Source organism: Miniopterus schreibersii (genome assembly GCF_964146895.1).
Source record: "Miniopterus schreibersii genome assembly, chromosome: 10".
NCBI classification, from domain to species: domain Eukaryota; kingdom Metazoa; phylum Chordata; class Mammalia; order Chiroptera; family Miniopteridae; genus Miniopterus; species Miniopterus schreibersii.
This window is the reverse complement of record NC_138110.1, coordinates 83245503-83264529: the sequence shown is the minus strand read 5'-3', so window position 1 is coordinate 83264529 and position 19027 is coordinate 83245503. Positions and strand designations below refer to the sequence as shown.

At 45.7% G+C, this 19027-nt stretch overlaps 1 protein-coding gene across 1 annotated transcript; it reads right to left on the bottom strand.

Annotated features, from left to right (window-relative positions):
- Positions 1 to 7043: 7043 nt before the first annotated feature.
- RBFA (ribosome binding factor A) lies at positions 7044 to 18314 on the bottom strand. The gene is made up of 7 exons (XM_081148763.1): positions 18102 to 18314; positions 15526 to 15568; positions 14718 to 14894; positions 14000 to 14112; positions 10328 to 10412; positions 8887 to 8960; positions 7044 to 7720 (listed from the first exon to the last, which is right to left on the bottom strand). Exons 1-7 carry the CDS (start codon positions 18260 to 18262, stop codon positions 7327 to 7329), a joined length of 1047 nt encoding a protein of 348 aa, XP_081004889.1. The 5' UTR covers positions 18263 to 18314; the 3' UTR covers positions 7044 to 7326.
- Positions 18315 to 19027: the final 713 nt, after the last annotated feature.

The following is a 19027-nucleotide window of genomic DNA, read 5'->3' as shown; positions in this document are numbered from 1 at the left end:
TCAACCCTGTGATTCTATTAGTTTAATACAATAATAGTTAAAATACAAATAACTTTATAGACTTACTTTCCTAGGTTTTCATGGAAAATAAGGCAGTGAAGTCTTCCAATATGGGATGTGCTTCCACTTATTTGTGTCTTCATTTCTTTCAACAGGGTTTTGTAGTTTTCATTGTACGCGTCTTTCACCTCCTTGGCTCAGTAAATTCCTGTTTTATTCTTTGTGATGCTGTTGTAAATGGAGTTGTTTTGTAATTACTTTTTCAGATTGTTCATTGTGTATAGAAATGTCATTGATTTTTGTATGTTGTTCTGTATCTTGCTATTTGCCAAATTCATTTATTACACTAACAGCTTCTGTGTGGAGTCTTCAAGATTTTCTACACATAAAATCATATATTCTGCAAAAAGAGATCATTTTAACTCTCCCTTTCCAATTTGGAGACGTTTTCTTTTTTTCCTAACTGCTCTGGCTAGAACGTCTAGTACTATGATAGACAGACGTGGTGAAAGCGGACATCCATGTCTTATTTCTGATCTTAAAGGAACAAACGGCTTTCAGTCTTTCACTATTGATAGGATGTTTGCCGTGGGTTTTCCATATGTGGCTTTTCTTACGTTAAGGTAGCCTCCTATTCCTATCCCTTTTTTCATGAAAGTGTTGAATTCTGTCAAGTGCCTTCTCTGCATCAATTGATATGACCGTGTTTTCCCCCTTCATTTTGTTGATGAGGCATATTACATTGATTTTTCGTATGTTGAACCTTGCACTTCAGGAATAAATCTCACTTGGTCATGGCATGTAATACATTTACTGAACAGCTGGATTCTGGTTGCTGGAATTTTTGTTGAGAACTTTCGCATCAGTGTTCGTAATACTGGTCTGTAGCTTTCCTTCCTTGCACTGTCGCTGTCTCACTTCGGTATCAGGGTTGTGGGGCCTCATAGAATGAGTTAAGTGTTTTTTTTCCTCTTCGGATTTTTGGAAAAGTTTGAGGAGGATTGGTATTAATTTTCTTTAAACATTTGGTAGAATTCAACAGTGAAGATGTAGGTTCAGGGCATTTTGGGGAGAGTTTTGATTATTGATTCAGTCTTCATTATAGGTCTATACAGATTTTCTAATTTTTCATGATTTAGTCTTAGTAGGTGCTTGTTTCAGCAATTTGTCCATTTCATTGACATTTTCCAATTTGTTGGTATACAATTGTTCATACTCATAATCCTTTTTATTTCTGTACGATCGGTAGTAATGTCCCCACTTTCAATTCTGACTTTAGTAATTTAAATATTCTTACTTCATCTAAAGGTTTGTCAACTTTGTCGCTTTTTTTGAAGAAGCAACATTTCATTTCATTGATGTCCTGTACTGTTTTTCAATAAATATTTGTTTCATTTATCTCTGTTGTAATCTTTATTTCCTTCATTCTGCCAGCTTTGGGTTTGTTCTTTTTCTAGTCCCTTAAATTGCAGTTACATTGTTCACTGAACATCTTTCTTGTTTTTAATGTAAGCATTTTTAGCTATAAACTTCCCACCTTACATTGCTTTCACTGTGTCCTGTAAGTTTCGACATGTCTTTTCATCTCCATTCGTCTCCAATTTCCTGTGGTTTCTTCTTTGATCCATTGTGTTAAATTTTCAGATTTGAATTTCCATCTTATTTCTGTTGATTTCTAACTTCATCCCATTATGTTCATAGAAGATACTGTATGATAGCTGCACTTTCAAATCTATTGAGACTGAACTTGAGGCCTGATGGTCTACCCTGTACAACGTCCCATTGCACTTGAGAAGAACGTGTGCGCTCGGGTAGTGTTCTGTATGCCTGTTGGATGCAGTTCATTTGTTGTAAACCCTCTGCTTCCTTCCTTGCCTACTGTCTGGTTTTTGTATCCATTATTCTGAGGGGGCTTCTGAGGTCTCCAATTGTTTTAGAACTATTTCTCTCATCAGTTCTGTCAGTTTTTCTTAATATTTGCTGGTTCATCATGAAGTGCCTAAATGTTTATATAATTATGTATCTTGTTTTATTGAAACTTTTATTAGTATATAATGTCCTCCCTTGTCTTATGCAATCTTTTTTATTTAAAGTCATTTTTTTCTAATATTAGTGTAGTCAACTGTGGTATCTTTTAGTTACTCTTTACATGGAATCTCTTCTTACATCCTTTCACTTTCAATCGATTTATGTTTTGGATCTAAAGTGAATCTTTTGTAGACAGCATATAGTTGGACAGTATTCTTTATCCATTCTGTTGATCTGTCTTTTCATTCGAGAGTTTAATCCATTTACATTTAAAGCAATTACTGATAAGGAAGGATTTCTGTCATTTTGCTATTTCTTTTCTATATGCTGAATATCTTTTTTGTCCCTCATTCTTTTTTGTGTTTAGTTGTTTTTGTTTTTTGTAAAATTCCTTTCTCATTTTCCTTTTATATATTTCTAAAATATATATTTTATATATTTCTTTGTATGTATGCTATAACTATTTTCTGTGTTTTTACTATGGGGATTACGTTTAGTATCCTAAAGTTATAACATCCCAATCTGGATTCATACCCACTTAATTTTATGACACACAAAAATTCTGCTTCTTTAACAGCTATATCCCCAACTCTTTTATTTGCTGTCACAAAAATACATATTTATACACTGTGTGCCCTGGAACACAAACTAATAATTCTTTTAAATGCTTAAGTCTTTTAAATTACATAAAAAAGAAAAATGTGGAGTTACAATACTACCCTTTAGACTAATACATTTTGAAAATGTATTAGTCTCTTAAATCATACAAAAAACAAAAACTAGAATTACAAACTGTTGTTAAAAGCTATTACAACTGTCCACATATTTACCTTTATTGAGATCTATTTTCTCCATAAGTCTTCGAGTTACTGTCTAGTGTCTTTATTTCACCTGTAAGAATCCCTTCAGCATTTCTTGTAGGGTAGATCTAGTGGTCACAAACTCCTCAGCTTTTATTTATCTGGGAGTGCCTGAATTTCTCCCTCACTTTGAAGGACAATTTTGCTGAATATAGGACTCTTGGTTGAAAGGGTGGGGTTTTCTTTTACCAGTTTGAGTATATCATCCCACTGCCTTCTGAACTCCAAAGTTTCTGATGAGAAATCTGTTAATCTAGTTGAGGATCCTTCATATGTGATGATTTGCTTCTCTCGCTGCTTTTGAGATTCTGTTTGGCTTTGAAAGTCTGGTTTTGTGTCTATGAGTTCATCTTTCTTGGAGTTCACTGAGCTTCCTGGATGTTTCATCAAATGTGGGAAATTTTCAGCCATTATTTCTTCAAATATTCTCTCTACCCCTTTCTCTCTCTGTTCTCCTTCTGGGACTCCCACAGTGTGTATGTTGTTCTGTTTGATGGTGTCCCACAAGTGCCTGAGGCTCTGTTACTGTTTCTTCAATCTTTTTTTCTGTTCCTCAGACTCAATAATTTCATTCTTACATATCAGTTTGCTGTTTCTTTCTTGTGCCTATTCAAATCTGACTCTGAATCATTCTAGTGAATACTTCATTAGTTATTTAACTTTTCAGCTCCAGAATTTTATGATTGCTCTTTATTGCCAGGTCCATTTTGTTCATGCATAATTTTCTTGACATATTTTTAGTTCTTTGAGCATTTTAACACAGTTTTAAAGTCTCTGTCTAGTAAGTCTACCATCAGGTCTTTTTCAGAGATCATTTCTGTTGATTTTTTTCTTTTGAATGAGCCATGCTTTCCTATTTCTTTGTATGCCTTATAATTTTTTTAATTGAAAACTGGACATTTGAATCTAATAACATAGTAACTCTGGAAATCAGATTCCATCCCTTTCTCAGATTTTGCTGTTTTATTGTCTGGTTCTTATTTTCTCGTTGTAAGCTGTCCGTGTGTCCAGGATCAGCAAAATCCCTCCCCTAAGCTCTCTCCCAATTCTAACACCCTCATGTCTTCCATCTTATCACAAATGCACAAAGACCAGGGTCCGCATGAGAGGAAGGATGCTGTAATCCAGGGTTCACTGTAGCCACTCTGGGCTGGGAGCCCAACTTGTTGCCACAGCTCCCAGAGAGGGATCCAGACACTGCTGTGTATCAGAACATTCTCAAAAAGTTATTATTTCACTATGGAATAAGAGAAGCCTCCAGTGTGTTTCCATCCTAAAAAAGTACAGCTTTGCAGCAATACAGGACCCCATTTTCTAACCCCATCCCCTCCCTGACCTTGATGAGTATGAGACTTCCCAAGATGGAGCCAAACCCACAGGACAAAAGTTGGTGGCACAGGCTAGGCGGGATTGTATATTACAAATGCTGTGCCTTAAGACCTTGCAGGCCTAAGCTTGTGCACAGGTAGACAACACACGTGCACACACACAGATAGACTCACATACATGAGCACTCACACTATGTACACTTACACACATGCACACACAGGCTGACTCACAAACAGGTACCCACACACATTTTAGTACAGAGTTCTGAGGTTGTAAGTAGCACATGGCCAGGTTTTGCTGGTTTATGTAGAATTCAGGCAAGAATCTACAGTGGATCTTTTGTCATTTCTCAAAGGCTCTTCCTCTGATTTTCTTCTTCTGATAACTGAAACACATTCACACATAACTTACTCTTGGCCTTCTTACCAAGATTAACATACTGAAAAAAAACATTTAGAAGACCCAATATTTGAGCATGGGAACCAGACAGTGGCAGCTGACTCCTCGTAAACTTTTTTGGCCCCAATGATGTGTGATGCAGGCATCCAGCCTGTGTGCCAATCTGCAAGTCATAGGCCTGAGCAGTGACCAACATCAGCAATTAAAAGTCATCCAGATGGAAAGACCAGCCTGCACAACACAGATGCCACTATCAGGCCAGTCACTCTGATATGAAGACAGGTGCCTGCTCTTCTGATGTGGTTCTCAGCCCCCAGAACATGTTCAGGAAATGCAGAGATGAGTCAATGTGACCAAACTTCCCCTCCCTTGTGAACAGGGCTCCAGTAGAAGCGCTCTGAGGGTCCACTTGTGAACACCATCCAGGCTCACCTTTCAGTCTCCCTTCCTTGACACAAACTTATTTACTTCCTTCTATTATTGGTGCAAGTACCAACTCTGTCCATTTTTGGCCCCTTTATTTTCACTCTACTTAATACTGTTATGTGGTGTTTAGCCATCCTTACAAATAGTCTTAAATCCTTCCTATAAGAGTATGGAATACAAACAAAATTTCCTAGGTCCGAAAAAATACTGTTCTTGCCATCTGTTAACTTTATACAGAGCTTGGCCCTGGAGCACACATGCAAAGAAAAAAAGAGCAACCAGCATCTTGCACCAGCCTCTCCTACAATCCCTACTTCTTTGATACGTGAAGGCTGATGGGCACATCTGCATTTTGCTGCATGCTGATGTCACAACCCAGGAGCCTCACCACCACACTCACCCCTTGGCACTTGGGACCTGGGTACTTCCTGCAGTATGGATGTGGAATTAGTGGTCAGTAGAGCAGGTGTCTCAGTGCTGTGGGGTCCACTATTAATCATGTCTTTCCAACCACCTCTTTTAACTAGTTCACTCCCAGGCCAATATGCCCTCTGCCCGGGGTGATCCCAGAGCCAGGTGCTGGACAACTAGAAACACCCCTACAGCCCAGAGCCTGCTGAAGTTATTCAAACCATCTAATCCTAACTTTGCTCAAACCTGTCTACCCTGCCTCACCCATTCCTTTCTGGAGAAACCACAGCACAGGCTCTGGGCCATGCTCCTCCCTCATTGCTTCTGCCTCCTGATCACCATACGCTTCCTGGTGGTCCTGCAGTGTGGCTCCTCCTCTTGGGAACTGCAAGTAGCAAATGCTTCCTTCAAGGCAGCCGTCTCCAAGTCTGTCATCTTCACATACCTGACAAGAACAAACCCCTCATACATTTTAACACAGGTCCATCCCCCTGTGTACACTCCTTCAGTCAGGAGAGAAGAGGCTGTGTAACCAACCTGTACTCCCAGGAAATGCTCCCCACACGAGGCTACCCATATCCTTTGAGGGTGGGTGGGACTGCACATGTGCTACCCAAACATCAACATGCCTAGAGCACCTGCAGGGGTCTGCCTGTATCCTGTGATGTGGGCCCTTCAGTGGGGCCACTGTGCTGTCAAAGGCAGAGCTGCTTGGTGCCATGTCCCTGCTGGAGCACCACGCTTGGTCCCTGATGCCTCTAGAAGAAGCAATGCTGGGGGTTTGCCAGGACTGCAGAGGTGAGAGCAATGCTTTCCTTCCTTAAACACTTTACAAAAATGGAAATTATGTTCCAAGTTCCCGTGCTTTATCTTAATAGTGCACCTGTCTCTGATTAAATACTAAAAATTATATTAACAAAGTTTAGATAAAGTTAATGATACTTGGGAAAGGGAGCTATCCCAAGCCCAAGAGAATGCATCTCCATGTCAGAATTAAATAATGATGTATTTTACTTTCCCAAGCAGCTCTACAACTTGTGCCTGAACAACACTCATCTGACACATTCTTTTTCTGAAAGGCACATCACAGCCATCTTGCATTTAGGAAAACTAGACAGCACTTCAGCACAATTGTTGGGGCCATTTTTAAACAGTGAAATCACCACCAAAAAACACAAAAATGTGGCACTAAATAAACCGTGAAAAGCAGTTGTTTACAGTATGAGAGGAAATGAGAAGGCAAAGCACTGCCTCGTCTGAACTTAACTGGGATGTGTGCATTGCATGACTCTAACTTCCACCTCTCTGGGCACATCCAAGAATGACTGTGAAAGTGCCCTGAGTGCTGGTTTTGGGGTTAAGAAGAAATTTTAGTGAGCCCTGGCTGGTGCAGCTGACCAGTTGTGTGCCGTCCAGTGCACTGAAAGGTTCCCAATTGGATACCTGGTCGGGGCACATACGCAGGACTGCAGGCTAGATCCCCGGTATGGGGTGTGCAGGAGGCAGCCAAGCCAATTGATGTTGCACTCTCACATCAATGTTTCTCTCTCCCTCTCCCTTCCTCTCAATCCAAAAATCAATAAAAAAATCTTAAAAAAAAGAAATTTTACTGAGTAGGCTAACCTGCAAATAGAGTCTGCAAATAATGAGGATCAGCCTTATTGTCATCAATCTACAGGTTTTTATGCACTTTCCACAGGCCATCTGACTTTGCACAGTACCAGTAGTAGCAGGGCTGAGAGGTAACTGGAGTAACATGGCTGCACATCCTACACGGCTTTCCTGTGAAGCACCGAGATGACTGTGCCTCCCCAAAGCAGAGTTCCCACCAGGTGCAGCGCTGGAGCCTCACAGCCCATGCCCTTCATGATCCTTAACCATCACCTCGGTCCTTCCTGTCATCGCCTCTCTCTGCTTCCGGTTCCTGCTCTGCGTCTCGGAGCTCCCACTCGTGTCCCAGGGCGAGCTCCTCGCGCAGGGCCCTGCCATCGTCCAGGGCGTCTTCACTCACCAATCCCCATGGGTAGTTCTTGGGGGAGAGGTCGTCATCCGCGCGAGGCTTGGCTTTCTTTCTCCTTTTCGTTTGCCTTGTCAGCTCAGCCACCTGCTCTGGCGCCAGCCGTACTGGGCTCTCGCCCCCGCGTCCCTTCTCTTTCCTCCTCTTGTACTCCATGATCTGCTTGTTGAGCGCCTCGTGATCAATCCCACACAGGCTCGAGTGCACAGCAGAGCCCAGAGTGTCAGGCGGCGATGGGGCACCTGGGTCCCTGGAGGGGAGAAGCACAGATGGAGCGAGCACCAGAGCAACCGCGCGGGAGCCCCTGGGCCAGCACTTCACCTTCCCACACCCACTGCCTATGAACCACCCTGAGGTCTGCCTAGTAGACACCGTGGAGGACAGGACACTGGGGTTGGTTTTGGCTCTCTCCAGCCCAGGACCACTCAGTTAGCACTCCTGGTGCCTGCATGTGGCACACGCCTTGACAGTTCTAATGCAGCCATCTGCATGGTCACTGGACACATTTTCAATTTTTCCCCCCATTTAAATATGGCCAGCACACTAGGCCAGTTAAACAGAATTTTGGATAGGGCTACCTGATGAAACAAAGTGAAAGAGAAGAGTCTATTCTGAGAGCAAAATGAAAGGATCCTTTCAAAACCGAAATCTGGCCATGTCACACAGCTGAGCCCTCCAACTCTCCCTTCTGAAAGGCTCTATGCCCACAGGTTTGGCTGCCCACCTGGCTCCTCGCTGGTCTGGGACACATGGACTCACCGCAGCTTAGTGCAGCCTGTGCTCTAGCTCAGCAGTCCCTGAGTGCAGCACCCATTGCCTGGCAGGCTGGGTCCTGTGGGTCCCCCAAAGTTCCGACAGTGCCCACGTAAGGCAGATGCAGCCACCTAGGAGCACAGGCCAAGAGCCTGCCACCACTGTTTCCCTGCCTGGATCGGCCCCTCCACATATACCTCTCGAATCCTCACCACCTTTTCTGAAGCTCGCCCTACAATGTGGCCTCACCCAGAGTACTTATCTGTGATGTCTACTACTTCCTGTCGGCCTCCCCTAGTAAAACACAAGCTCCCAAGCCACTGCCCTCTGCTCTGCTCAGGGACATCCCTAAATGCTAGAACAGGGCTGGGAATGCAGTTAGCACGTGATGGAAACACACAGCAAATGAGGAAGAGGGAGAAACACAGTCCTGCCCTGACAAGTCTCTGGAGCGACCACAGCCACCAGAGGCCCCAGAACTGCTGGGTGGACCTCCCACAGCCTCAGTGAGCCACAGGGTACTGTCACCAGGCGACCCCCGAACCTGATGCAGGCCTCGTGGGGCTGGGCCACAGGGCACACAGACGGCAGGGACACAGTGGGAGACGCAATCCCACACCTGCACATCCGCCCAAGAACCGAGCACATGTCCACTTGTATCACCTGAAGTCACTTTGTGTAAGGTCTTCTTTTTCATCGGGGGGTCCAAGATCAGCGACGGCCAGTAACCGATCCACCTGGGAAGGAACAGAGGGCAGTTCAGCAAGCCACGCCCTCAGCACTTCACCAGAGCTGACATAACAAGCGTAACAAGCGTCGTGCGCCCTGCACTGTGCCACGGGCCTTCCGGGCACCACTTTAGGTCTCTCCTGCAGCAACACTTTCCAGATGACGAGACCATTCAATAGCCCGTGCTTTCAAACACCTGTTTGAAAATGAAAAGTTTTTAAAAAACATTTACATTTGTAAATGTTAGTCAAATGTATGAAACAACATTTAGCTGTTAGTGGAATTACCTAAGTAACATTTACTGTTTTGTCAAATGCTTGTTTTGCCACAGGATTTGTGTTTGGAAGAAGGCTGACGGGGACCCATCAGCTCCCAGGGCAGTGCCCACTCCAGTGAGAGCCCAGACAGCCCATCACTCTGCAGCAACAGAAAGCAGTGTCACCCACAGGCGCTGATAAAAATTACAAATGTGCAAAGAGGCAGAACTGGGAGTTAAATCAGTGCACAGAAAACACCAGAAACAGGACTGACATAGCAAGGACAAACTGGGAGAAAAGACTTGTAACACACACTCTGACAAGGGACTTGGACCAGACACATAAGGAGTTTGCACAACCCAACAATAAGCAGAAATAAAAACAGCAGGATTGGCCCTGGCCGGTGTGGCTCAGTTGGTTGAGGCATCCCATGCACCAAAAGGTCACCGGTTCAATTCCCAGTCAGGGCACATGCAGGTTTCAGGTTCAATCCCCAGCCAGGGTACGTACAGAAAGCAACCAGTCAACCTTCCTCTCTCTCCCTCCCTCTCCCTTCTTCTCTCTCTGAAGTCAGTAAGAACATATCCTTGGGTAAGGATTAGAAATGAGAATAACAACCAGAGGCGGATTGAAATTCGGGGAGTGAGAGGAGTCGTAAGCACAGAGGGTAGCTCTGGCTGCCTTACGTTTATAAATTAGGAACTGGAGCTCTGGCTCGCTAGTTAAGAGTTAGAGATAAGCATTAGGAACTTAAAAGCCCTGGCTGGGTGGTGCAGCTGGTTGGAGCATCACCCCATATACCAAAGGGATGCGGATTCGATTCCCAGTCGGGACGCGTACTGGAGACAACCGATCGATGTTTCTCTCGCAAAGACTTTTTTTCTCCCTCCAACCCCCTCTCTGAAATCAGTGAAACCATATGCCGGGGTGAGGATTGAAAAACAATTAGAGCCAGAGAAAGGGGTGATGTCTGGTGACTCGGGATGGGAACGAGCATGGGAGTTTGGTCTTTTCATTTGAAGCCTTTCAAGTGTTACTTGTGTAAACTCTAAGTATTATCATTCTAGAAATCTCACTTTAAACTTTACGTCATAAAGTCTGCGATTTAAAGGCCTCACCTCGGCTAGCGCTGCATGTTCTTTGTCCTGAACAAACACTATTGGCGGCATATTCCTCAGAGTCTGCTGGGCCATCAAAAGGTGCCTGGAGAGAGACAACACAGATTAGCGCTGTGACAGGTGACACTTACAGGAGAGGTGGGACAGGGCCAGAAACAAAAATATGTGATAATCTCACAGAGACATAATAAATAAGATTTGCTTATCCACTCTCCAAAGATGAAAATGTTAGCCCACAGAAGTCTTTAGCTGACCGCACATCCCAACGGGCGTAAGAAATGCATCGTCACCACAACAGCTTGTAATTCTCTAAATGCAACTTTTGAGAGCCCGTAAATAATCTGATCTAAACTAGATGCCCTCCTGCGCATCTCAGTGGCCTTGGGCTCCACAGCTGGTCACTAACCACCCAGCCTCGATCCAATGGACATGCATCGGCAATGACACCACCAGCATGCGACACAGTCCCCAACCACCCAGATGTCACAGAAGTGATCTCTGCATTATTCAATCATAACAAGCAGATAAAGGTAAATCTGGGTGCAAGTACCCAGGGGAAATGTGGCTGTGGCGTGCAGTGTATGGCTCAGTGACAGACGACCCTGGTACATAGTTATGGAAAAACCTTTACACTAAACCCTGGTTGATCAGAAGAGATGGGAAAAGAGACATTCTGTTTAACTTAACTATCTAACCACCTAAAAATTAACCAGAGGACAATACTGTTATCTCTCGACACTTGTTGGAAATCTCTCATTTTGTTTCTGTTAAATGTAAAAATTAAACTAACAAACCATTCTCTAGTACATACCTTTACAGACACCTAGGGATCACTGTGACAGGTGTCAATGATCACCATGCAGGAGAGCTATGCAGACAATGTAAAATACCAGCTCCTTGTACGACTCTGACTTCCCAACATCTGCCCCCTCCTCCTGACAATTCAGGATGTTATAAGGGGAGAGGTGAGAGCGACAGAGAAAGCAGAGGGAAGCAGGAAGGAGAGATTCCAATTCTGAGTGCTGGTTGGTTAGGGTTTCTGGATTTTTTAAGCCTGAGGAGAAAACTGAATAACTTTACTATCACCCAGCTCAGCAGGTCTCAAAACCTCAGGATCCCTTTACACTAAAAAAATTAGAGGACCCCAAAGATCTTTTGTTTATGTGGGTTATATTCATCAATATTTATCACACGAGAAATTAAAACTAAAAATTTTAAAAATATGTATTTATTAATTCATTTAAAATAAACCCTCTAGGCCGTGTCTGGGTAGCTCAGTAGGTTAGAGTGTCATCCCAATAAGCCAAGGTTGCAGGTTCCATCCCCGGTCAGGGCACAGACAAGAATCAACCAATGGCGCTGGCTGGTTGGGCTCAATGGTTAGAGCATCGGCCAGTGGACTGAAGGGCCCCAGGTTTTATTCAGGCCAAGGGCAGGTACCTCAGTTGCAGGCTCAATCCCTGGCCCTGGTCGGGGCGCATGCGGAAGGAAACCAATCGATGTCTCTCTCACACTGATGTCTGTCTCTCCCTCCCTTTCCCTCCCTCTCTCTCTGAAAAGCAACGGAAAAAATATCCTCGAGTGAGGGTTAAAAAAAACCAAAAAACTAAAGAATGCACAGAAAGTGGAAAAACAAAGCAATGTCTCTCTCTCTCTCTCTCTCTCTCAAGAGCAATAAATAAGTAAAAAATAAACCCCTAAACATTCACATAGATATTTTTAATGGAAAAAGAACTGTATTTCCCAAAAACAATTATTGAAAAAAGTGGCACTACATATAGAGTTGCAAACTTCTTTAATGCTCTGCTTAATGAAAGACAGCTAGATTCTCATGTTTGCATCTACATTCAATCTGTTCTCATGTTATGTTGGTTGAAATATAAGAAAATCTGGCCCCACACAGATCTGTGACTGGAAAATGGAGAGATGGAGGGTTATATGAACATCCTTAAGAAAAATGTGCATCTTTGTGATACTAAACAAAAACTCAACACATGGTAGTTTTTTAAAGGTTACCTGCAATGTGGAATCTGAAACCAGACCAATGACCCAGCCGGTGTGGCTCAGTGGTTGAGTGCCGACCCACGAACTAAGAGGTCAGGGGTTCAGTCCCTGGTCAGGGCACATGTCTGGGTTGCTGGCTCGATCCCCGGCAGGGGAGCATGCAGGAAGCAGCTGATCAATGATGGGCTCTCATCAATGTTTCTATCTCTCCTTCTCCCTTCCTCTCTCTTTAAAAAAAACACATTTGAAACCAGACCAATGAACATCTCACTGTCACACTAAACTCTTGCACTTTGACCTTTACCTATGCGTGACTCTGTAACCTCACGCACTGGTCATCTGCAAACACTAGGTCAGCAAGTGATAGACTTTCAGAAGGCTGACTGACAAATTTCACCACATAACACCACATTTGTTAGCATTACCACCATCTCATCAGGAGGCTGTAAGTCTTGGAAAGCAGTCAAACTCACAGTGGTAGATATACTTTCTAAAATTCTGATTTTTACTTGAAAGTCTGAATTTCATCACTGGCAACAAGTATGGTCAGTTGATTTCCCTGAAGTGACAGGTTCACTTGGCCCAGTTGCAAGTGTCTGTCAAATACCCAAATTTGAAAAACTGTAGTTGGTTCTCTCGCTCCTTCCGGTAAAAAAGGGTCTATTTCAGCACACACAGCGTCATTCCCAAGGATAGCTACCCTACCTCAGCCCAGCAGGGGCTCCACACACACTTCCCACCACACACAATGCTAAAGAGATGTATCCAAGAGTCAAAATTTAATAAATTAGTAACTTGCTTATCCATCAAGAATATTCTTAAACTGGCCGTTTTGGTTTTTTTAATAGAATTTTTAAAAAAATTTCTTTTATATATCTATATTGATTTTAGAGAGAAGGGAGAGGGAAAGATAGAAACATCAATGATGAGAGAGTCATTGATCAGCTGCCTCCTGCACGCCTCCGACTGGGGATAGAGCCCAAAACCCGGGCACGTGCCCTGACCGGGAATCGAACCTTGATCTCCTGGATCCCAGGTCGACGCTCAACCGCTGAGTCATGACGGCCGAGCAAACTGGCCTTGTTTTTACTGTATGTGGCATGAAGCTGTGACCACAGGACCTGTGGGCCAGCAGTTCTGCCTACTGTGGCTTCAGTGCAAATGTCCACACTGTGAGAAAAGAAAATAACACCATACTGTGAAAACACCTTTAACCTCATGAACCCCTAAAAAGATCTCAGGATCCCCTAGGGGTCCAGGACCACACTTTGAGAAACACTTATCTAGATTATGGCTTACATAAAAATGTAAATTATACTCTGAAATTCAAGGCAATGCTTGCAGCCCTGCTTGGGTGGCTCAGCTGGCTGGAGCATTGTCCCGTACACCAAAGGGTCATGCGTTCAATTCCCGGTCAGGACACACCCTTAGGTTGCAGGTTTAGTCCCCGGTTGGGGAGTGTACAGGAGGCAACTAATCCATGTTTCTCTCTCTCCCTTCCTCTCTGTAAAACCAATCAATCGTCAATAAAAAAACACTAACATATCCTCGGGTAAGAAAAAAAATTAAAAGAAAAAAAAAAAGCATCCAAAATTTTCCTCGAAAGCAAAAATATGTCACAAAACAGGCTGGGAAATTCCAGGTGCTGAAAAAGCAAAGCCTCCTTACCTCATATGTGCTGCGCATCTCTGCAGGACGGCCTGGGTGTGCTTGTTCTGCTCGGCGGAGACAGTCGTCCTCCAGTACACGCGACAGGCAGAGAAGTCTGAGGTCAGAGACACCTGACACCGCCCCCCCAGCAAATCCCTTTCAGCTTAAGTGGGTTTTTGGCAAACAATGCACAGGAGATGAAAATTAAAGTGACAGCAGCCACCACCTGGGCTTGTGCTCCGGCTGGACTCACAGGCCACCATCTCCTGCACACACTCAGCTGCTGAAGCGGAGCCAGAAACCAAACCCTCACCTCCCCGACCCCCACCCCACAGCACTAACTGCAAACACCTGAACTGCCACTACTCTCATTACTTCCCTCTGGCTCAACTCACTCTAAGCGGACAGATGGCAGGATGTCACCTCCTTTGTCTCTACTTCAAGACAAAGGCAGACAAATCCACTTCTCGCCCGGCCTGCAGGTCTCTGAATGCTCCATGTCACCACACTTATGGGGCATCTAACCACACACTTGGTGCTGTCTGGTCAGGGACACCTCCCTCCCCTGCTTTCCCACCACACGCGTCCCCTCCATCTTCAGTACTTAAATGGCCACACTTAGCATCACTTCTGCAACCCAAATAAAGACGCTGTGAGTGACCTGGTGCCTTTTTCTTAACCGATAGGCCAGCAGTTCTCAGCCCCATTTCTTCCCAGCGTGGCCCCAGCACTGTACCTTGGAGAGCTCCACATTCAGGTCGTAGATCTCTTGGCTCACTTCAGGGGTGCACAGTAAATCGCTGAGGGCTTTGTAGAGGAGGCCGTTCAGGGCCCTCAGGCGCACGTGGTCTTCCTTCCTGGTTTTCTTTGAGGTGCCCTTTGTTAGGAATTCCAACTGGGATGGCTTGTAAGTCTGCATGAAGAAGGACAGACAGAAAGTCAACACTAGCCTGTACATTAAACTTGCACTAACTTACAAAAAAGGCAGCTAGGAAGAACTTGAACAGCTTGATGAACAAGAAACAATGTTATGCTCCACCACCTCAGCTTTAAGATATTTTATTTTACAGAGCTGGATCCTTCCAGATTTTAACTAGCATTCCTCCAAGATAAAAATTACTGCCAGTACATATTTTTCAAGAAAAATTTTTACTGAAATATAATTCACACATTGTAAAATTCTCCCTCTTGAAACATACAATTCAGTGGTTTTTAGTATACATAGAGTATTTTGCTAACCAGAGCCATTAATTACATAAACTTCTACAATGTATCTATACATCTGTGTGTGTTATACACACATAAACTGAATGGACATTACTATGTCAGAATTTGATAATAAATATGACATTCTGGAAAATTTTAGTGTTGGTAATTTTTTTTAAAGGTGAAAATTCCATGTTACCAATTCATCCAATTCCACCCCTACAGACCCTGCCTCTCCAATAAGGAAATGAAAGGCTGCCAGGCTAGAGCTTTGCCAACTTTTGGAACCTCGTGCCCATCGAGGCTGTGAAGTGGCTCATTGCTGCCACTCTACTTACCAAGTGAGAGCCCAGGGAAGGGCCTTCGTACCAAAACTTCTTTCTATGGTGAGAAAATAAGAATTATGTTGGATACCAATAACAATTTTTAAAAAGTTACATAAGCTAACTAGAGCTTATGATACCACAACTGTTTCTTAGGAGCTAAACTTGGGCACTGATATTATGAGACTAGGAATCTACCTAACTAACAACAATGTAGGCTGTGGGGGAGAGACAGAAGATGGTTTTAATCCAACCTCATAATTTTTACTCAAAGTCTACTTCTAGTCCCAAAGGTAGAGAAAGAGGATCTTAAAAATACACCTACCTAACTGCACCTGAACATTGCACTCTACCTGGTAAAGCTGTCTCCAGGGGGTGTAGATGAATGACTGGGGCTGAACAACTAAGTAAACTGGTGCAGGGGGAGGTTCCAGGTGAGCAAGGAAAGGAAGCTAGAATGGTCCGTGCAGTAGTGGATTACAGTTGGAGATTTGTATGAACTTAAGTTTCACTTATGACAGATACAGATGATTACATACAGAAATGAAAGAAATAAGTGTATATACAGGAGTTAACATAAACTCCTATTTTTTGCTTTGTCAGCTGAAAGGGCCTAAAAGACAGCAATCCCAGTAGCAATGCACATAATCAGCTCTCAGATCATGGATTCTAAAGCTATTCTCCAACAAGGGGAACCAAAGCTACTTGGAGAAATGGCTGGTTCTAGAACTGAGGCATCGTGTAGCACCACAAAGTAAGGAAGTGCTAAAATATAAAAATAAAAAATGTAAAAGCACCACAAACCCCATAATGATGGGTATGTCAGAGCATACAGGAGCCAACTGAAAGAGCTCCCATGGTCAAACTAGAACAAGTTGAACAAAACAAAGTAGTGCTGGACTGTAACCCAAGACCATACTAACAGGGTTCATAAACGGGGAAGAGACACATCACCCATGCAGAATTCCAAATAATTCATGAGCCTAACTCCCCCACTCCTTATGTGTGGGCTGCACAAGGAGACTTCTCCCCAGAGACAGCAGCATAGGATGGGTGGCAGGTAGCTTTACAGTGGATAAACCTGATAGAACGAGCTCAGTCGAGGATCAAGGCTGACATCAAGTGATAAACCAGGTTGACAGCATGTGCCCCAGGCAGGACGCGATGAAAATGGCATTTAACCTCTATGGTCTTCCTCCCAAGAACCTATACACCCAGTACAATCATGAGGAAAACGTCACACAAACCACAGTGGAGAGGCATCCTACAAACATCTAACTGGTATCCCTTAACACTGTCAAGGTCTTCACAAACAGGAGCAGTATGAAAAACTGACACAGTCAAAAAGAGCCTAAAAAGAAGATGACTATGTTATGTGGTCCCCAAATAGGATCCTGGAACAGAAAAAGACATTAAGTAAAACCTAAGGAAAAGTAAATAAAGCATGGACTTCAGTTAATGATAACATGTCAATATTGGTTCATTAATTAGAACAAATGCACCAGACTAATGTAAGATGTTAAAACAGGCTTTATGGAAACTGTACTGTCTTTGCCAATTTTTCCATAAACCTAAAACTGTTTTTATTTTTATTGTTATTTAATTGACTTCAGAGAGAAGGACAGGGGTACCGAGAGACAGAAACATCAATGAGGAGAGTCACTGATGGGCTGCCTCCTGCTCGCCCCCTACTGGGGACCCGCCAAAATCGGGGCATATGCCCTGACTGGGAATCCAACCCCGATCTCCTGGTGCACAGGGGGCTCAACCACTGAGCCAGGCAGCTGGGCTAAAACTGTTTTTAAAAACCTTCCATTGCCCTGGCCCAGTGGTTAGAGCACTGGCCTGCCCACCAAAGGTTCTGGGTTTGATTCCTGGTCAAGGGCACCTGCCTGGGTTGCAGGTTCGCTCCCCACCCCCAGGAGGGGTGGGTGCCGGAGGCGACCAGCTGATTCATCAGTGCCCCCCTCTGTGAAAAGCAGTGAAAGTGTGTCCTCAGGTGACAATGAACAACAAAAAGTCTATTAAAGAAAAAAAAACAACCTACCATGTAGATCCACAAAAGCGGTATGGAAATTAACATATTTCATTATATTTACCTCTTACCATAAAAATCTATCCTGACAAGCTTTCAAATTTATTCCTCAAATTAAGCCCATCCACGTGGAAAGCACTGACGCGGGAAGAAAATGTTTCATGGTTTTCCACCTTCCTTCCCCGTCCGATGAAGCCGCTCCCCTGAAAGGCGCGACCGGCCACGACAGCGAACAGGAACGTCCGCTCCTCTGGCTTCGCGCGTCCGTGGAGCGCCGGTGGGTTTCAGGGGACTTAGCACTGTCACCGAAGCTGTCAAGGGCCCGAGGAAAGGCTGCGCAGGAAACCCGCAAACGCCGAGCGCGGGGCTGCCGGGGCTCTTCCAGCGGCCGCTCGGCCCGCGGGCCGGGGCTGCGCCTCGGAAGCGCGGGGGCCCCACGCCCGCCCCGCGGGCCCGCCGTCCGAGGAACCAGCCCCGCGGGCCCCACGCCCGCCCCCACCCGCCCGCACCCGGAGCGCGCCGACCCCGCCCCGACCCCGCGCCCCGGGCGCCGTACTTGGTTTTCGAAGCAAATTTCTTGAGCAGGTTCTTGCCGCAGGGCACCGGCGAGCCGCGCAGGCCCCGGGCACCCCGGGGAAGCAGCCCGGCCTGGCGGCCGCAGAGCAGCGCCCGAAACCCCGCGGGGGGTCCCAGCAGCCGGGGGGCCGCCACCCACATCGCGGCGAGAGAGCCCTGGGGCGACGCGGGGCGACGCGGGGCGGGGCGACGCACGGGCGGAGCGGGGCGGGGAATACGGGAGGCGGGGCGGGGATACGGGGGCGGGGGGGCGACGCGGGGCGACGCGGGGCGGGGCCTGGAGGACGGGCGGGGCGGGGCCTGGAGGACGGGCGGGGCGGGGCCTGGAGGCGGGGGCGGGGCGTGAACGGGAGGGGGTCCCCAGGGCCGTAAGGTTGGCCTCGGGCCCCGCACCCCCTGGGGCTGCCGTGCGGGCGGGAGTAGGGTCACGCGGACGCACGAACCTGCCGAGCGAGGCCTCCTGCAGCTCCCCTGCCCCAAAACCGCCAGGGAAGAAGACAGGGGGCAGGTTTGCTTGTGGTTTGGGGCGTCCTGCGGTGGAGCCCTCCTGTGTCTGCCTGTTTGCACTGCCAGGTCCTTTGCTCTTGTGGAGTGTTTTCGCCCTGTACCACCACCTTACCAGGTTCAAAACTCCTCCGGAAGGGGCACACTCCTCCCCAGCCCGTCGTCACCGGCACCCCTGAAAACTGCAGCAGACCAGGCACTCTGACCTCCCTGTCTCCCCCTCGCTCCTCACAGGCCCACAGAGATGCTGCATCCCTTGGTCTTGTCCCCCACTAGTCAGTAAACCCAGGACAGTGACCTACCGCAGCCCCTGTGCTTAGAACAGGTATGGCACCTAGAAGGTGCTCAATAGGGTGTAAGGCTGCAAGAAGACCAGCACCAGGTGTCTGACCAGTGGGGTCA

Coding starts and splice junctions, on each gene's coding strand:
- RBFA (XM_081148763.1), bottom strand. CDS start 18,262: ATGTGGGTGGCGGCCCCCCGGCTGCTGGGACCCCCCGCGGGGTTTCGG. Junction 14,895..15,525: donor CTTCCCTGGGCTCTCACTTG/GTAAGTAGAGTG, acceptor TTCTTCATGCAG/ACTTACAAGCCATCCCAGTT. Junction 7,721..8,886: donor CTTACACAAAGTGACTTCAG/GTGATACAAGTG, acceptor TCTCCCCTCCAG/GGACCCAGGTGCCCCATCGC.